Source organism: Astyanax mexicanus, chromosome 7, assembly GCF_023375975.1.
Source record: "Astyanax mexicanus isolate ESR-SI-001 chromosome 7, AstMex3_surface, whole genome shotgun sequence".
In the NCBI taxonomy this organism is placed as follows: Eukaryota; Metazoa; Chordata; class Actinopteri; order Characiformes; family Acestrorhamphidae; genus Astyanax; species Astyanax mexicanus.
Window position 1 is genome coordinate 47,353,853 of NC_064414.1, and position 21,108 is coordinate 47,374,960.

Below are 21,108 nucleotides of genomic sequence, written 5' to 3' on the forward strand. Positions count from 1 at the left end.
GTCTCTTCTCTTCTGAGAGCTGCTATGATTGGATCACTAGGGCAGAACCTACTGTTCTAACCAGATGTCACTGGCTACAATCATTACCACACACACTGTGCAGCCCACTGTAGGTGATAATGCCTTTTTTGACTGGCTAGTGTTCAGCCTCACTCACAAAATAACACCTCACAACATATATAGTTGCGGGCCTTTCCAACTCGCTCCTGAGGTAACCTTCCATAATCAATTTTCATATTGGTATCCCATGACTTTGGGGATTTGTGTGTATACAAATGTATATGAAGTTACACTTATATAGCACCTTTCTAGAAACCCAAGGACTCTTTACAATTTGCATGTTTTACACACAGCCATTACTCATACTCAGCTCTCATTCACACCCTGGTCAGAAGCAGCAGCCAATAGCGTACAGCATACTCTCAACCAGAAACAACGGTCCACCTGGAGAACTGCATTGGGCACTACAGCATTTCAACCAGGACAGTGTCACCCAGTGTCAATCCATATCTGGGCACACAGTCATACATACATTTACACACATACACACACACACACACAATCATACACGATACACAAACCTATACATACATATACAAATTAAACTTTCCCGGGCAATTTAGAATATCCAATTTACCCTCTAAATCAGAACATAAAACAAAACTTATTGCTTATTTGTCCATTGTGTGTGTGTGTGTGTGTGTGTATAAATACACTTAAATGATTCTCTTCTTTACACACACACACATGCGCACACAGACAGACAGCAATAAAAAAAATGGACAGACAGACGTTTTTCGCCTGTTATTATCCAGCCTTTCTCAGGCTTACATCAGATTTCATCACTCTGCTTCACCCTTTCGCCACCACCTGTTCCGGCGAGTCCGCGCCGAGCACACCTACCGGCAGTGTGTGTGTGTGTGTGTGTGTGTGTGTGGGGAGGAGACACTTTTTAATCAGTGTGCACAGCTCTGGACAGATTTTTGTCCATAATGCTCTGTGAACTAAAACTGAACCTGTGTGTGTGTGTGTATATATGTGTGTAAGTGTGAGTGTGTATATATGTGTGTGACTGTGTGTGTGTGAGCATGAGAGTGTGTGTGTAATTGAGCTGTAGACAGAAATATGGCTTTGCGGCCACCACTAATGGCTTCTGTGCAGAGAGTGCGAGCGCAGAGGGGGCTGAGGGAGGAGGAATGGAGCAATAGAGGGCCAGAGAGAGATAAAGAGAGCGAGGGATGGAGGAGGGGAGCGAGGGATGGAGCGGCCGAGAGTGAAAAAAGAAAGATGGACTGCTGTCGAGGGGTGTGGGGGGAGGAGGTAGGGTGAGCGGAAGAGAGGAGAGAAAGAGAGAGGGATAAATACTGCCACTCCCATCCTGTTACATATGAGAGAGAGAGAGAGAGAGAGAGAGAGAGAGAGAGATGGGGAGAAAGGAGCAGAGGAAGCACCTTGAGCTGTGTGTGTGTGTGTGTGTGTGTGTGTGTGTGTGTGTGTGTTATCAGAAGATGGAGGCTGATTAAGCATTTGACATGACTGGGAGGGTACTATTCTCAGTTATTATGCTCTTAACACACACACATACACACCTCCAGTGTGGGCAAACAGAGGGCAAACTCCACATTAACAACACTGATATGCCAAAAGTCATGGGACATCAGTATGTAAATAGATCTCGGAAGTAAGCAGCTTGGGAACACCCACATCTGTATAGGTATTCAGGTGTTCTCATGTGAGTGAAGCTAAATACTGTGGCAATGTGAATTATGGGAGTTGGAGTTTCTCAGATTTGAGTTTCTGAGTTTTTTTTACTCTGATTTTGCTATTTATAGGTATATAGGTTGTTTAATTCTATAAACTATTAACATTTTCTCAAGTTCCGAAAAAAATATTGTCTTTTAGAGAATTTGAACAAATGAGAAATGGCTGAAATAACAAAAAAGATGCAGAGCTTTCAGACCTCAAATAATGTAAACAAGTTCATATTCATAAAGTTTTAAGAGTTCAATATTTTAATCAATATTTGGTGGAATAACCCTGGTTTTTAATTACAGTTTTCATGCATCTTGGCATGTTCTCCTCCACCGGTCTTACACACTGCTCTTGGATAACTTTATGCCACTCCTGGTGCAAAAATTCAAGCAGTTCAGTTTGGTTTGATGGCTTGTGATCATCCATCTTCCTCTTGATTATATTTCAGAGGGTTTCAATTTGGTAAAATCAAAGACACTCATTTTTTTAAAAGTGGTATCTTATTTTTTTTCCAGAGCTGTATACTGACAGAAATCACATCCTTAATCAATGCAGGAGACCCCAGACACACATCAAGTGTATGGGACATGGCAAAAGTCATGGGACGGTAGTTTTTGGCCCCTGACATGTCTACACCTGGATTTGATGGTTGGATGTATGGATAATATAGCATTATTTATAGCTGGATTGAATGAATAAGGAAATGAAGAATTATTGTTAATAATTTAAGAGATGTATAGATGAGTAGATGGACAGATGTATAGACAGGTTTGTTAATAATAGATTGCTATATTATTAAGCCTTATATAATCAATAGTGATGGACATTTGCAGTACTGTTACTGCATTAGGCGGCTGTAAAGACCACTATAGAAATTCACACACACCATATTCCGGTTCCGTTCTAATATACTGTGTGCTGTCTCTGCACACACACTACTGAGTGTACTAGCTCTGCACTTCACTGCGTTTATTAGCAGCGCTGCTGGAGCTTCAGTGCGACTGTGCTATTTGTGCTTCACACAGATGTTTAGTGTTTACTGGATTTATAGAGACTAAATTAACTCCGGTTCTTCTGGAATCCTTAAACCCAGCCTTAATTCTGATACTTAGCCTTTACTCCTAAACCCAACACTTTACTCTTGCACTCAACCTAGACCCTGAAACTTAGTCTTGTGTATATATATATTTTTTCCCCTGCCTTATACCATAAAACCGTCCTCTATATTTAGACCCAACTTTTAGCCTAAAACTGTAAGTGCAGCTTTAAAACACTAAACTCACTGTTAACCTATACTTCCAGGGTTAACTTGTAAACTAAACCTCTCTTAACTCTTAAACCTAGTCTTTAAACCATTAAACCCAACCTGCCCTCAACCCTTGCCCTCAACCTAGACCCTAAAAGCCTCATAACTCTTTTTCCGCCCAGCCTTAATAAAACCCATGAAACCATCCTCTACGTTTAGACCCAGTTTTTACTATTAATCTGTAAATGCAACCTCAAACACTAAACTGACTGTTTACTTACAGTCTTAACTCTTAAACCCAAACCAACCCAACCTAAACACTAAATCATAGCTGACTCTTATTCCCAGCCTGTACTCTTCAACCCAGCCTTGACCCGTAAATCCAGTCTTAATCTATCAATTTACCCTTAAACCCAGCCTTTGCCCCTAAACCCTTCCTTACCCTGAAATACACTCTCAACCGCTAAAGCCTTTCTTAACCATCTAACTCGGCTTTAACCCTTAAACCCTGCCTTAACCCTTATACTCAACCTTAACCTTTAAACCCAGCCTTACCCTTACACTCATTTTTAACCCTTAAACTCAGTTTTAACCTTTTAACCCATCTTTCACACTGACCTTCATGAACATGTAGCTTATAGCTGCCTAGTGGATCTGTAGTGCAGGGATTTGCTGTGTGTGTGTGTGTGTGTGTGTGTGTGTGTGTGTGTGTGTGTGTGTGTGTGTGTGTATATATGCACACAAGACTATTTGAATATTTGTGCATTGTTCTGTAGCGCAGCACACACTCGCTCACCCCCCCGGAGGAGTGTGTGCCGGCACGTGGTGTGTTATTAGGCGAGATGTTGGGAGCAAGCCTCCCAGATTAGTGTGTGATCAGGGCCAAGCTCACTACTGGTAATCAATCTGAGTGTGTGTGTGTGTGTGTGTGTGTTTGTGTTTGTGATCAATGGAAGCGATCAGTCTGTGCTGAACTGTAGATTAGATTATTGTGCATTCTGCAGTTTCTCACTCTCTGCTGTGTGTAGTGCTTACATGTGGGCTGGGAGAGAGAGTGTGCACGTTTCTGCAGCAGTTCTGAGTGTTTTTTTGGTGTGTGTGTGTATGGGGGGGGGGGGGGGGCAGAAGCCCTGACGCCTGCTGCTTTAACCAAATTGGATGCTTATGTAGTCGACTCCCTCCCTAATAACCTGCTCTCCTGGAGTGAGTGTGTGTGTGTGTGTGTGTGGTTGAGGGGGTGGATGTGAGGATGTGTTGGGGGTTCAGATGTGTGTCCAAGCAAACCTACTGCAAGATTTTTGGTTTTCTACTTGACCAATCATTGATATCTTTAGTGGAACATTCCACACATGTTCTGGAGATGTTTTGACCCAGTTCTTTAGCCAGTATAGTTTGGTTCTTGTTAAAGTCAGTTAGATCATGATGCTCGTCCATCCTGCTTTTATCACATGACCTTCAAGAAATTATCGTTCTTTTGCTGCCTAATATGTAGATCCTACCTATCCTACAGTAGGTCACGATACGTTGCCCATGTTAACAATCTCCCACATTATCTGTGATACTCCATATATAGTAATATATAGCAATTCTCTAGGATACTTCATAGCATCTGCGTTACTAAAGAGGATAAAATGCTTATAAATAAGTAAATACCAAAAATTATGAATTAATTGGTGTCAGTTTCACAGAATTCAACTACCAAAATTCTTCACTGCAGGTTTACTCTATTAATTTTATTCTAGCGCCACCATGTGGAGTAATAAGGCTGTAAATTTAGTATGTCCAATTGGGAGGGGATGGCAAGTCTTATGGAGTTTAGAGCATCTGTTTCAATAAAAAAAAACATATCAATATAGATATTATATCGGCACATATCGATATAAGATCTAAATGATACGACATTACAATAATTAAATATTGTTCTACCTCTACTTGACAGATGCCATTGGAACTACATAGTCAAGAGTATTTACAATAGATTGACTGATGAATGAAGCAGTACTATGGGTGCACCGAATATTTGGCAACCGAAAGTATTTGTCTGAAAATGTAAAAAAAAAAAATTATAGATATAAAAATAGTTTCTTCTCTAGCTGGTACGGATTATCAGACATTTAAAAATACCAACGCTGACAAAAAGTATTGGGACAGCTGCTCATTTATTGTTTTTACTAAATTATGAAGCATTGCTGTATTGCTGTGACAGTTTGGTGCCAGTAAATTCATGCTCATCTTCTCTAGATGGTCCTATTCTTTTGGAAATAATACTTTATCTACTGTGAGTAGATAAGCTGTATGTGTGGATGTGGATCTGTGTCATCAGTGGGTACACCTTGAAGTAAATAAAGAAGTATTCAGTATAAGAGGTGTTCACAAACATCTGTATCTGTAGTTTAGCAGGAATACGAAATGACTGCAGAGCTAATAGAACTGATTACTGTGTTAATTGTGTTAATTGTTCCGATACAGATTATACAATCAATGCTAAGGACTTTAGCCATATGTTGGAGTAGCTTAAATACACAGAGTACTGTGTGCATGTGTTTGTCTGTAAGAGGGAGGGAAAGAGAGAGCACGAGAGTGTGTATGTTCCAATACAAATGTCATTTAGTGTAGGTTATGTGGGTGTATGTTGTCATGTGTTGTGGTCGGACCAGGTGGAGCAAGTGAAAACAAAGAGAAAGAGAGAGGAGAGAAAGAGAGAGGAGGAGGAGGAGGAAGGTGGACAGTGCGTGCAGAGGAAACACGAGGGATGAGGATAGAAAGAGGCAGAGGGAGGAATAAGAGGCATGCCACTTTATTTACGCTCCTCTCTCTCTCTTTTACCGTCTCCCCCCTTCCCCTCTCTCTTTCTCTCTCTCTCCTTCCCCTTTCCCTCTCTCTCTCTCCCTCCCTCCCCTGGGTCTGTGTGTGTTGTTAGAGGCTGCCGCCCGCTGTCGTCCATCATGGCTCCTATGAGCACCATCTGCTCAACATTACAGCCGCTGTTGCCTGGCTACCTGCTCTCGCACTCCCTCGCTCTCTCTCTCCTGCCCCTTTATTTTCTCTCCTTTCCCTCTTATCACTCATCTTTCAGATTTCTCTCTCCATTGCTCGCCCTCTTTCTCTTGTTCTTACTTTTTTCCGTTTCTTTTTGACTCTTGCTTTATCACTCTACTGACTCTATCATTTCTCTTTTAGCTTTTATCACTTGTCTTCCAGATTTCTCTCCCTCTGTTTTTCTGCTTTCTTTGTCATTCTCATTGGCCTCTTTCTTCTCTCACCTTTTCACCATTTCCCTCATTTTAATCTCTCATGTTTTAATTCACTTTATTCCCTTCTCTTTATTTTCTCTAACTCTGTCATTATTTTCTTTTTTACTTGCTTGTTCTCATGCTCACACTTCTTACCTCTTCCTTTCTCTCTCTCCTCTATTTCTCTTTTTTCTTTCACTTCATCTCTCCTGCAGTTGCGCACACTCTTTCTCTCGTCATGCTCAGTTGAGGAGTAGTCTGGCTCACACACATTATCCGGGAGGAAGAGGGAGATGTATATTACTGCACTCATGATTAAGCCATCGAGAGAGGGCGAGAGAGAGAGAGAAAGAGAGAGCAAGAGAGAGCGAGAAAGGTAGAGAGAAAGCAAGAGAGAGAGAGGCGGGGAGAGTGTGAGCAAGTAAAGAAGAGAGAGATGGAGAGGAAAGTATGGATGGTAGAGTTTGGGCTGGAAAAGAGAAAGCAGGGGTGTGAGGGAGAGAGATAAGTAGAGATATGGAGGGATGGAGTTGGAGAAAAAGAGAGAGAGGGAGAGGGCGTGCATGACTGCAAGATAGGCATGGAGGTGGAGGAAATAGAGATATGACGGTTCAGAGACAGGAACGATAGATCAACACTGCCCTCATCTGGACACTGTGGACATCACACACACACACATATACACACACACTGCCCGGCGCTCGCTTCGTCAGCCTGCCTGGTTAAGTGAGGAGATCCTGCAGCGTCCGGGGAGATTTGCACTTATCGATCGCTCTGGTCTGGTGGATGGATGTGAAGCATCTGCTTTTAGAGAGAGAGAAAGAGAGGCAGAGTGCTAATTCCACCAATACATCAATACAGCACCTGTGTGTCCAAAAACAAACAAACACACCATCACTCTTCTAAAACCCCTCTCTATATAAAGCTAAAAAAACATTAGATACACAGTGATGTGTCCTAAAGTCATGGGACAACAGTATGTAAATTCATTGTGAAGCGTTTCCTCAGGGAATGGCTTGGAAACACACATTTTATGCAAGTTGTGAGGTTAAACACTGGCCAGTGTGCTCATGGCAAGGCAAAGTGAATTATGTGAGCTAGAGGTCTGATGGTGGGTGCAGGTGGATGTGACCTTCCATTCTTGAAGCTTTGTAGGAATTTAACATTCCTCAATCTAGGGCTGCAACTAATGCCTTTAATTCAAGTAAACTGCAATTAAGGCAGTATTAAGTATTTACAATTTTCTATTTTACTTTTTCATATTAATATTTCCATGTGAATTGTTCTATTGCATTGACTCTGTTACCAGAGTTGCCAGGTTTGCATTTTTCCCGCCAAACTGGGTTTGTTTGAGAGTCATGGGTGAAAATTCAGGGGTACTTTTTTATTTATTACGGCCGCCAAAAAGTTCAAAATGAAAATTACCTCTGTTTTGAATGTCTGTGCCAACTTTAGATAGTATGCTGGTTTAAGCTGATGGATGGGTTTTAGACAGACATTAGGCAGATTTTTTGCTGGACCTGGCAACCCTGGCAATCTCTCCAAATACAACATAAGCACTATATGTGGAATTTAAATGATGTGGAAAAAAGGGGTGGGTGATATAGAACAGGGTATAAAATGGTTCTTGATATTAAAAAATGTTAGCAATATTGTCGCGTTTGATACGATATGGTAAACCCCTAGTGGTAATGATTCTAACCGGTGGCATCTGGCTAGAAATGCACATGCAAACAGACAAGCAACTCTAGCAGAAATCACATACAATAAAGGAGACCACACATGAATATAATGTAGGTCAGTGCAGTATTCTTAAGCTTTGGTAGGACCAGGCAAAAGTCATTAAACATGATAGTAATTCCTGTTCCGTGACATTTGGCCTGTTTTCAATTCCAGTAAACAAATGATTAATTTCAAACTTGATCAAAATGCACTCATTTTTCTTGGGCAAAAGCATTATTATTAGTTTTGAATTGTATTTAAGTGCCAGTCTAAGCTTTAACCCAGTACCAGTATAATTATCTGTGCCAATGCTGGCACTTAAAACAACATTATGTAGCATTTTGTGCTATTAAATATTAGCTTCAGAATCATAGTGATGCTTCACTGACTGTAATAATAAAGAGAATATAGCTGATGAGCAAACAATTTTCACGTAATGCTGCTTTAAATGCTTGGTTTCAGTATTAGCAGTAAATGCTAAATTAGCAGTTGAATAAATACTCAGTTCAATGCTTTTTATTGGAATCGGCAACAAATGTTATTAGTCATACCTCAAATTTGGTTAAGATCATTTAATATGTGACGTCCAAATGTTACCAGACATTTTTGATTATATTTAAACAAGTTTGTTTAATTTTTCACTGTGGTATCCATTAATAATGGCTAACACTAGTCTCTTGCATTCTTAACACAAGTTTTTGTCTCTCCACTTTTGTTCTCCTCTCAGGAACAGGGCATGGTGGGCATGCCACGCCAAGCCGGAGGCGTCCAGCCCCCTCACACAGGTCCAGGGGGCGTGGCCACTGCTGGACCCAACGGCACGGTACCAGTGGCAGGACCAGGTGCCTACATGGGCAACCAACAGCAGCAGCAGCAGGCAGCCATGATGAAGCAGATGATGGCTATGGAGCAGGAGAAGAGAGTGCAGCTCCACATGATGGAGCAGCAGAAAGCTCAGCTACTGAGAGAACAGAGGCAACAGCACCACCTACTGGCAGAGCAGGTGAGCAGCGAGCATGTAGCGTGTGTGTGGCGAGTTATGGTCATTTTCTACTGAATGGTACATAAACTACTTCAGTCAAATCGATCTTTGGTTTTCGGCTACTAAAGCTCCAAACACTGAAACATAGCAACTACACAGTAATGATGGACAAAACTGAAGGATCTCTGGCCATTCAGCACCCAGCTAGATTTACACATCACAATTTAACTCATACTTTGCCCCATATTAAAACGACAGACAAGCAGGCAACCAGCTAACAGCTGTTAACCAACAAATTGTTTGCTTAAAAACACTGCCTCTTTTTTTTTAAAACAAAGATTTTTAAAGCTTTTTTCCCCACAATATATCTTTAAAATATACTTCAACAATATTAAAATTACTTTTTACGTTTTTAGTTATTTTTTTTCCTTAAATGCCTATAGATTTTTTACAATTTCCAGTTATGGGCTGGACCTGAAGAGCTAAAATGTCAGAGATTAAAGGCAAAAAATACCCATAATGTATGTTCATGCTGTAAATCAGGATGAACTACTTTTCTTAGCTATTAAGCTGCTCATTTTACCAACCAACCTGTACAAGTGTCACCAAGTAATGCTATCCGCATATAGCCTAATACATCTGTTGTAGGAAAAACGCCACTGCCATCACATTTACAATCACGTTTGTTATATTGAAATCAATATGAAGTGGCCACGCCCCTAATGCACCTGTAAATTGCTAGTACACCTTAGAGCACTCGAGCCATCAACATAATTCTACAGCTATAGCACATCATCTTAGTCATGAAACAGCCTGTAGTGTAACTACTAGAAAGTGACAAGACAAAAGAGGGAATCTTTCATTTAAAGCAGTAATAAGGATAATCACTCTTGGATTAAAAAGGTATTTATCTCTTACAGCTGTTGGTTGGTGTACAGGGTCTAATGTATTTAATTGTATTTTTATAGAGTGCATTTGTATGTTTGGTGTAATTTAGTGTTTCTAATAAAGTGGCAGCTCTGTATATTTTTGCCCATGCTGTAATATACACTAAACACAATTAGGTGTGTGTGTGTTTGTTAATGTTTTACAAGAGAAGCATCTGCTTATACACACTTAAAGTTCCATTGATCAAAGTGTGTGTGCACACACACCACCTGCTATTTTAATTCATTCTTTCATCTGTTACAGCTGGGAATACACTGCTAAACAGAGTTTAAACTGATACAGGAAGTCAAACATGTACACACATCTCTGCCTCCTCCACATACAACTGATCTGCCTAGCCCACTCCTAACCCCTCTATCTCTCTCTCACTCACACACACAACTGCACTGTTTTGCCCATTATCTTGACAATGTTTATCCATTTAATTAAAACAATCCCTTTATATGCATTCCAGCATTTAATTGGCCTTAAATATATTATTGTCTAAATAACATTTGTGTAGCCTCATCTGTGTAACCTTCATTCATGATATTAACTTGACACATACTTAAGTAAAAAAGTACTTAAGTACAGATTTAAGTAAAAAATATTAATGTAAGAGGTGGACATAAATAGGTATCCTAATAAACCTAATTAATATTTCAGTAGTTAATGTGCATTATTGTACAAAGAACACAGTCATCAAGTGCACTGTGCATTATATCAGCATGATTATGACAGCATTAGGGTTTTTTCCATACAGTCTTAAGCCCTTTTCAGACGGGATTAGTTTCTCAGGAGGACCTGGGGTAATTTTCTCTTTTATGGGGGTCCTCTGTGATTTTATTCCCTTCTGGAACGACCATGTATGTGTTGTTCTCTGACGTCCACTGAGAAAATTACAGGCTGAATTATCTACTGTTTTTCTTTGAACTCTGTGGTCGTCCGGTAATTTTAGTCCCGTCCTGACACAAAACTTTGAGTTTGGTCTCCTAGCGTTTAATAAAAAGCTATTTGTCCACTGCCATGCACCGTTATTACACTTTCAGCACGTTTCCATGGAGATCCATGTAAAAACACAGCAGCAAGTGGAAATGGAGGAGCTACTGAACGTGATGTCGTGACTGAGAAAGCCAAAAAAAAAAAAAACTCACTGGTCCTCCTGGTTTTTTTAGTTGCATTCTAGATGCAAGAGTTTTAACTCTGAGTAGAAGTGTGAATATTTTTCGCAGATGTCCCCCTGAGAAACTAATCCCATCTGGACAGGGTAAAGTGTGTCAAATGTTACTGCAGTATACAGTATTACTGAGGGCAGGGATTTGTGTAAGCTGCACAAGTCCACCCTTTTTTTAGAGAGCGACTCAAATTTGTCAGAGCGCCCCCATCCTGTGGCAGTGTTATATGCACAGGAATGAATGAGCTATTTTGTCCATAATTAGCAAAACACAGAACAGAAATGTGATAGAAGTCAGACACATTGTACTACTTGTTAAAAAAATGAAATGGTGTGGACTAGTTCTTAGAAATAAAATAATTCAAATTGTGTAATAAATGTAATAAATTGCTCAATTTTTCTGTTTTTAACTGTGTGTTATGGTCAAGGCCAGTAGGAAAGTATACAAAATAATATACAAAATAAAATCATAATGATTTTGGTCTTTAATCCCCAGTGCCATCTGCATGCAGTTGTTGTGTTAGTGATTGTTTACTGAGTGTGAGTAACACTGTGTGTATGTTTACAGTTACAGCAGCAACAGCAGCATCTACCCAGACAGATGAGTCAAGCACAGAGGAACCCGTATCCACTCCAGCAGTTTCAGGGTAAGAGTCATGTTTTAGTTACTCTGGTTTGTTGAGGCTTTCTTTATACACGTGTATGTTGCCAGTCTCATACAGAAACCTTATATCTTTAAAGCAGCATCTTTTTATAAGCAAAAAACAAGTCATTTTGGTAGTATTTCTGTTTTCTCCATTCATCATAAATTTCTGACAGGCAGACTAAGATTCTATGCCTGAGGATTGCAATTTGAATGCCAGGTCTTGCTGCTTCACCATCAGCAGCCAGAGTCAGAGAGGTGCTTGTTCTCACCTTACTAGTGTTGGGAGCACTGCAAGTCCTAGGTATTTGGTGGGTTAATTGGCTCAGCTAAATTTGGTAGAAAATAAGAGATACTATGTTTTTGCATGACAGTGACAACATATACCAAGAGTCTAAAAAATAAAATTTTCCCTTTTTTATAAATATAATTTCTAGGACCCATCAGTAAACTTTCAGAGATGTATAGTAGAATATATAGTAAACCTATTTCACTACTGCACTTAAGTACTAAATAATCCCCTGATGGTAAAGGTATCTGAAGTGAAAGAAGCATGTGGACTAACGTGGTAGAAAAATATAAATATTAGGCATCGAGGACCCAGACACGTCATACAATACACACAGGCAACACTGTCATCATATTCACACATATGCAAAATACATCCCCCATACACACATGTGCACACACCCTAAAGCGAAGTCTGTCTATTGATCTTGCTGTCATGTTGCCATGGAAACCATATTAGATTTAGATCCAGCGGGAAATGCCCTCTTATTCAGCCCCATCAGCGGCACATGCACCAAAGGTTTTTTTTTTTTTTTTTTGGACACATTTAAGTGAAAACAGCATTTAGTCTAAGATAGACTGTCCAATCACCTGACCTCAGCCAGATCAGGATTTAGCTTTAGCATGTGATGGCTTAATAAAATGGTCATTTTAGACAAAATGCAAACAGATATAATACTTTAAAATATGGCAGAATGTGTTATCATTAGCATAATATGTCAGATAGCTGACTTGTGAAAAATGTTCCTGTATTTGTAACATAAGAATATACAAAATCTTGAATCTACTGCAGTGCTCTATCTGTTTCTCTGCATACTATATTATCTTCCTTTCAATCTGTTCTTCAAATGGTATGAGGTGTCAGTGTGTGTTGTGCTGATATGAGTGGATCAGACACAGCAGTGCTGTGCAGTTTTTAAACACCTCCCTCAGTGTCACTCCTGGACTGAGAGTTCACAAACCCCTGTGGGCAGCTTTCTGTGGGAACTGATGAAGGACTACAGGATGAGCTTCTGTCTCTGATTTTACTACATTTATCTACAGGGTGGAGCAGCTGTAGATAAGAATGTGTAATAGAGTGGAGGACAGTAAGAGATTAAACACAATGTTTAAAAACTCCAGCAGCACTGCTGTATCTGATCAACTCACTGTACCAGCACTACACACTGACAACTCTAGTGTGGCAGCATCTGTGCAGTGCTTAGAATGACCAACCACACAAATACTAGCTGCTGTGTGATGGTTTATCCTGTGGAATCCTGACTATTTGAAGAACAGTGTGAAAGGAGGAAAATAATAAATTATGCACAAAAAACAGATACATAACTACAGTCTGTAATTATAGGACTACAAAATCCTGCTATGTGGTCAGTGTATCTGAAAAGATTGACAATGTGTGTAGAAATGCTGTGTTAAATATACCAACTACACTTGCATATATTGCAAAAAGCCTTAATACACAATGTTTATAGTGGTAATGCACTGATACAAGAATTGTAGGTTGATGCAAGTGTTTTGATTGCGTTGTATTTTAGAGTGTTTGGTGGATGTGCAGTCTCAGGACATTTAAATACATTCCAAGAGCTACCCTTAGAATAGCTGTTAGGATAGTCTTCCACATACAGCTCTGGAAAAAAATAACAGAACAGTTAAAGATGACTAGTTTCTTTGATTTTACCAAATTGAAAACCTCTGGAATATAATCAAGAGGAAGATGTATGATCAAAAGCCATCAAACCAAGCTGAACTGCTTGAATTTTTGCACCAGGAGTGGCATAAAGTTATCCAAAAGCAGTGTGTAAGACTGGTGGAGGAGAACATGCCAAGATGCATGAAAACTGTGATTAAAAACCAGGGTTATTCCACCAAATATTGATTTCTGAACTCTTAAAACTTTATCAGTATAAACTTGTTTTGTTTTGCATTTTTTGAGCCATTTCTCATTTTCTGTAAATAAATGCTCTAAATGACAATATTTTTATTTGGAATTTGGGAGAAATGTTGTCTGTAGTTTATAAAATAAAACAACAATGTTAATTTTACTCAAACATAAACCTATAAATAACAAAAATCAGAGAAACTGATTCAGAAACTGAACTAGTCTCAATTCTTTCCAGAGCTGTATATCCAACACTTTTTCAGCATAGTGTCTAAAATAAAAGCATGTTGGGGGGAAGCTTTTGAGAGACTTACAGAATCCCTAGTAATACCTTTCAACCATCTGTTAGACCAGTAATTCTGACTAATTTACTGCCGCCACCATTCTCACCAGTCCTTGTTGGAAAGGCTGTTCACTAAGCTCCCATCTTCACAACACCCCCAGCTAATTTATCTTCCTTGTCAAACCAGACCTGCCTCCTCTCTTCTCCTTAGAATGGAGACAGACGTACTGTATAACAGAGAAACATCTGGCTGCAATAATAAAACAAACGTATGTATATAAAGGCTATTCTGGCTACTAGCTACTAGATCAGAGAGCTTCGCAAGCTAATGCCTTTACATTCAAGACCATTAACTCTTTCAGAGCTGAATTAACTCCAGGGATGGTAAAAAATGTTACAATGCTTTTTCTGTCTGTAATGCACAGACAAAGAAGGTTGTAAGTCTATGTAATATTTTATATTTAATATTGAGCTTTTTATTTCATAAACCATCCCTAAACAGTTAAAAGATGATTAAAAAGTATTCTAAAATCACATTAAATTATTAAAAATTAGCTGTAACTTTCCCTTAATGGCTCTAGTACTACATTTTTTTCCAGTGCAGTGGACAGGGCCAAGCTACTGATTTATTGGTTTCTAAACTTGGTCTATTCTGATGGATAACTGCTCTCCAATAGTGGTATGTGCAAAAAACATTTAAAAATAAAGAAAATACATGTCCATTGTAATGGATGCAGGGTCTGAAAGGGTTAACTCCCGAAAACAAGTCTTTCCCTATTACACAAAATATACAGACAAACGTATTTGGACACCTGCTCATTCATTATTTCTTCTTAAATCAAGGGTATTAAAAAGTTAATTGTGTTTTTGTTTCTACTGTTCAGAGAAGGCTTTCTACTACATTTAAAAACATTGCTGCGATAATTTGATTGCTCAGTTTGATTTGATGATTCTGTATCATCATTCCAAAGAACATAATTTCTTTGCTCCACAGCTCAATGTTGGGATGCTTTAAACCCCTGTATATCCCATACCTGCCATTAGACATGGTGCCAATAGATTTATGTTTATTTGCTCCAATTATAAAAGCCTATCCCTCTTCTTTACAGATACTAGATCAATGTTGTATGGATTTGCACATCTGTTTCAGCAATGGTTGCTGAGTAAAGTAGCTGAATGCTGCTTTGACTAGAAGGGGTGTCCCCACAAACATTACACATTAGTATAGGCAGTCATGGTATGAATTATATGTTCCTTCCATTTAAATTATGTATAATTTTTCTAATGGTTAAATGTTCCAGTTAGGAATAATATTAAAGTACAAAAGCGCTATTTATTCATTATTTTTAATAAGCCGAGCTGCTGTTAGTAAAGAATATGTTCTTAAGAATAAGTTCTTAAAGAATTAGATGCCTGTTTTCCTGAAGTGACAGTGTAATTAATGCATCATTCAGTTCAATTACTGAGCATGCTAATCTGTCAGCTTCCCCGTGTTTGTTTGGTTGAGCACCATTGTTTCTGATGCTTTCTTCAGCTGAGCATTCAGCACACCAGCTGGGAGCTAATTATCTCCAGAAGATACATCCATCACTCCAGTGACCACAGCGCGCTGCACCGCTCTCCAGCCAAGCCGCTGGCCTGACACTGACCAAACCTATCGTAGCCAGATCTGGCTGGCTGAGCTCTAAATTCAGCTTCAAAGTATAGCACTCAAATCTCAAGAACACATATATACACACACACACACACACACTCTCTCGTCTCGCTCGCTCCCGCAGCGATGGTGGAGCTGATCGTGGGCTCAGTTTCAGCCGATGAAAGCTCCCTCCTCTCTCTGCTCTTCAGCTTCCTCTTCTCAAAGCCTCACCTGCTCCTGTTTGTTTGTTTATTTATTTATTTATTTATTGGCAGGGTTGAACTCTCCCTCTGGAAGCTCGGCCTGTTGCCGTGGCAACCTGGCCCCCCGAATTTCTCTGTACGATCTTTTTTTTTTTTTTTTGTCTAAACCAGCACAGATCATCAGGATGGATACACCCTTTCCAAGTTCATACACATGCAGCTTTCATTGCATTTATTTATAGTAGTAATGTATTGCATTGCATTTTTTTCTATTGCATTTAGTATTATTAGCCGTACTAATAACAGTAGTAGAAGTATACATTGGGTAACACTTTTCTTGGATGGTCCATTTGATGGCCTCATTGATGCTTAACTGACATTCAACTAACACTCACATTCAACTGCATTTCTATTAAATGCAATTGAACTGAAAGGTAAAAGTAAATGATTCTCTTTTAAATGTTACCCTATATGCAACTCTTACCCAAACTCTAATCTTAATTTTAGGATTAGGTTTAGAGTTAGACGTAAAAATGTAGGTGTAGGGTTAGATTCAGTTTTTAATTATTTATATTCAACAAAAGGTTAAGTTGCATTTATTAGACATTCAATTGAGCATCAACAAGGCCATGAAATGGACCGTCCAAAAACAGTGTTGTTATACATTGTACTCATTAGAATATTAGTATACATCACATTTATTATTATCGATATCTTTACTATAGTTGAACACTGTGTTTACCTCTAAAACTCCTTTAAAACTCAAAGACCGTTTTTGCTGCATCTATCTGATCGATATAAGATAAATGAGCTCCGTTATAACTGGCTATTTTGTATTGTGCTGCAGTTGTTCATCTGTTTGCATGAACAATTTAAGGTAAATGCCACTGCTGATATATGTCGGAAATATGTCATCAAAGGCATTACCACTCACAGTGAAGAGAGCATGGTATTGCCTTTTCTGACTGTACTCTGACTGAAATGTTCCCTACATCTGGCACCCACTGCCACAACATATACAGATTTGGGCATTCCCAGCTGTTCCCTGGTTCAATTCATATACACAATTACTTGCACAACACAAGTGTAATATCAACAGAACATTTAGAATCCTTACAACAGAGTGGTTTCAAGGAGGTACAAGTGTGAAATAGAAAAATTCATAGCGATAAAAGAACCTTAAAACACACACACAACTCTGACATTCTTAGATTATATATGATGATCAGGGACATCTACATCTACTTCAACCCTCACACCCTGTTTTTGGTCTCTTGTAGGCACACCACAAGAGATGGCGGCGAGGAACCAGGCTCTTCAGAACATGAGGAACGCCCGACTCCTTCAGCAGCAGCAACAACAGCAGCAGCAGCAGAACCAAGGCATCCTACAGATGACCCCGGTCCAGAACTCCGGTCCCATGCCTGGTCAGGGGGAGATGGGCATGGCCTACGGAAGTCAGGCGGGTGGCCAGACAGGCATGTACCAAGGCATGAACTCGGGAATGGGGCAGATGCTCCAGCCGCAACACCATCCCAACCAGGGAGCCATGGGCATGGCTCAGAGACCTGCAGGCAACAATGGCCAGGGGATGGTAGCGGGCGGTGCTGCGGGTGGTGGCTATGGTCAGGGCATGCTGATGAACCCTGCGCTGTCTCAGCAGCAGATGAAGCCAGGCGGCGTCGGGCAGCCCATGGCCAAAGCCCAGGCGCAGAGACTGCAGAGCATGATGGGAGGTGGAGGCCAGGGGTGGCCCCAGCAGCAGCAGCCGCCACCGCAGCAACAGCAGCAAAATCTTCAAGCCATGGCTGGAAGGACTACAAACGACATGGTGGCGTTTAACAGTAACTACCCAATGCAAGGTGGGCAGCCGTCGAGGATGCCCAAGCAGCATTTTGCCCAAGGGATGGGCGGCCAGGGCATGGTGGACCCACGGGCCATGAACCCAGCTAGTATGGGTGGACCTATGATGCCACACATGGCGGGCCAGCCGAGGACTGGGCAGCCACGGGGCATGGTGATGCCTGGCATGAGCCAGGGCGGCATGCCCAACATGGCTTTCGGACAAGGCTCTGCCCAGGCATTAGCGGGGGCGGGACCAGGGGGAGGGGCTTATATGCCTGCCGGTCAGCCACAAGGCTATCAACGGACGTCTAGCCAGGACCTGGCATATGGTTACGGCGCTCCATCGGGAGGTGGGGGCGGGGTTTCTTTTGGCCTATCAGACAGTGCAGAGCTGGACTCAACAGATGGCTGGATGGATGAGTTCTTCCCTAGTCAATAGCCAACACAGAAAACTGTATAGGTTTTGGGACGGGCCTGGGGAAAAAGTGTTTTTTATTACGTAAAAAAGGAAAAAGATTTATGGATGTGTTTTCGTTTCGCTGTTTTCATTTAATGTTCAACAACTTGGGGAAAATATTACATGTCGTGTATTGTACGTGTGCTGTCACTATATTTAAACCAACGATCTCCGAGCTGTGCTCCCATCTAGGAGCTGAGTCTCTTTAGGCTTAATGATGATGTGCCCATCTTTCCTTCAGTCCTGCAGTCACTTTTTCTAATGTGAAGTTTGCAAATCAAGTTTCCCTAAAATGAATTCTAAACAGAACGGTTTTGGTTTGACAAGATATCAGCCTCCATCTTCAAACATCTGCCTGGTTCATCAACGTTCAACCAATTGTGAAGTGTGTTTGGGTGTGAATGTGTGAGTTAGTTTCTTTCTCTGTTTTATTGCTAGGGATGCACTGATAAGGAAATGCTGAGCAGATATCAAACATCATGATTCTTTGTTTTGTTTTGCAGTAGTATGGAACTGATTCTCCAAAAAAATAGTATCACTTTTCATTTATTACTGTACCTGTGGCAGTGGCAGACAGTGGTTCTTATTTTGTTATGTTTAACTCTGAACCACATTTTTTTCCATGAAAAAACGTAATCTAGGTTTACTGTATCATATTATACCGCAATATTTTAACCTGTAACCCCTTTAGTGTGATTTGGATAGTCATATCTGATATTTTTTATGTACTAGGCCCTGCCAGACAATGATGGGATGGGCTACAGCCATCTAGTCAGTATCTGGCATATGGTTATGGAGCCCAGTCTGAGGCCAAGGACTTGATATCAAATATATCGTCCAAATCTGATACTGAGATGATTCTGATCATCATGTGCATCCCTATCAATCACATCTGTTCTCTTTTTATTCACTCTCTAGAATCTGAGATTGTGGCCCTCTGCTCTGCTCTGTGTCTGCGGCTGTATATTTTACATATCTGTGTTTCTCTCAGTCACCTTTACCCAAGAGATCCCTTTCATTTCACAGTAATTCGACAAGCCAAACAAACAGTTTCATATCAGCTTTTCTTTCTTTCTCTACTCTTTCATCATTCGGGATGTACTGATATGGGAATTCTGCACTAATATCCAACAGGGGTGTATGAAAACATCAATATCTTAAAAGTATTGCAATATTATCAATCTAATTCCTAATTTACATGCATCAAACATTGTCTGAAGGCCTTGTTGGGCATGCTGAGCTTCACTATATCTTGGCAGGGCTACCATGTATGCTAGCTGGGTTCATGGCCAGTAGATACAGAATTAGACGTCCATGTTGACCTAGTCCCAATAGCGATAAAGATACTCTTGGAGAGATGTGTGTGTGTATATATATATATATATATATATATATATATATATATATATTTCAAGAATACACCACTGCAACAAATTGAACATTAAATTTTATTATTGCATATGATATGATATTGTATTTTTTTATATCTCAGTTAGGGGTGTGCAGTAATTTTATCAGATTTGTAGCAGAATTCATTCATCCAGAACGTCATGACACTAATAAAGCACTCCACATATCTCCATATATCCAGGATTAAAGTAAAATAAATGATACTGGACAGTTATAATCTGTATCTAGTAGATATATAAGTTATAAGCTATATCCGCAGGTCCTTGCCAATACACAGCCCAAAATCACCATACATTTTTTCCATCACTCAGTACTGGTACATAGCACAATAAAAAAAAGAAATCTGGATCAGCATTTAAAGGAAATATAACATCTAATTCTGTACTTACCAGCAGATACATCATCAAATATCAGCTGGACATACAGGCCATTATCACAGCTAGCATGTGTGGAACATAATCATGTACATGTCAGTCCAGCCAAAGCATAGTGAAGCTCGGTATGCCCAACAAGACCTTCCCTTTAGACTCAAGGCTCCGCCTTCAGACAATGATTGGCTCAGTGCAAAGGGGAGGGGTTTAAATGCCTATTGATTAGCTGCAAGACCTGCTGTTCAGTTATGATGCTCAGTCTGAAACTGGGGGCGGGGCCTTCTTGTTCAGCCTATCAGATTGTGCAGAGCTGGATTCTAATAATTTAATCTAATCAAATCTAATTACCTGATACTGAGATGATTCAGATTCTGATATCATTGTGCATCCCTATCTATCAAATCTGTTCTCCTTATCTTCTCACTCTCTCTGACATGGCCCGCTGCTCTAGTCGTGTGTGTGTGTGTGTGTGTGTGTGTGTGAGAAAGTGCGCGAGAGTGTTTCGTATCTGCTCTTCAGGCATCATGATGAAACATGAATCACAGTCTTCTTTGTTTTCTCTTTGCAAGTCTATTGTGGATTTTCTGCTGTAGCTGGGCAACCGTTTGTGTGTGTGTGTGTGTGTGTGTGTGTGTGTGTGTGTGTTAACAGTAATCAAAGAGACTTGGCAGCTACAAACTTATCTCTCCGCTTAAAATCTGGAGGCTGGATGAGATGATGTTTTCTCATAAGTCATATGGCAGCTATGAACACAAGCATGGCATCAGCTCTACAGGCTAAAACCATTCAGATACACCATCCAGAACAGCTTCTCAACACTGCGGCTGTAAATGTTCCGTATTTTCACATGGAAATGAAATTTAATCTTGTTTGAACAGAGATTTAACCTGGTAAAAGTTGTACTATAATAGAGTGATGTAGGACAGATATTTTGACAGCATATTGTGGCAGAAGTTTGATTTTATTGAAGAATTTAGTCATTCTAGGAAGGGAATTTTAACAGAACGAGCCTGCTGCTTCTATAGGCCTCAGTGGGTCATCTTTTTTTTTTTTTTTT

General features: G+C 40.1%; 1 protein-coding gene across 1 annotated transcript in view; it reads left to right on the forward strand.

Moving 5' to 3' along the window:
* Positions 1–21,108, forward strand: part of maml3 (mastermind-like transcriptional coactivator 3) — a 161,342-nt gene extending 140,234 nt beyond the window's left edge. The window contains exons 3-5 of the mRNA XM_049481145.1: positions 8,681–8,956; positions 11,605–11,683; positions 17,249–21,108. Coding sequence (XP_049337102.1) covers positions 8,681–8,956; positions 11,605–11,683; positions 17,249–18,252 — 1,359 coding nt within the window. The 3' untranslated portion in view covers positions 18,253–21,108. The remainder of the gene's footprint in view (positions 1–8,680; positions 8,957–11,604; positions 11,684–17,248) is intronic.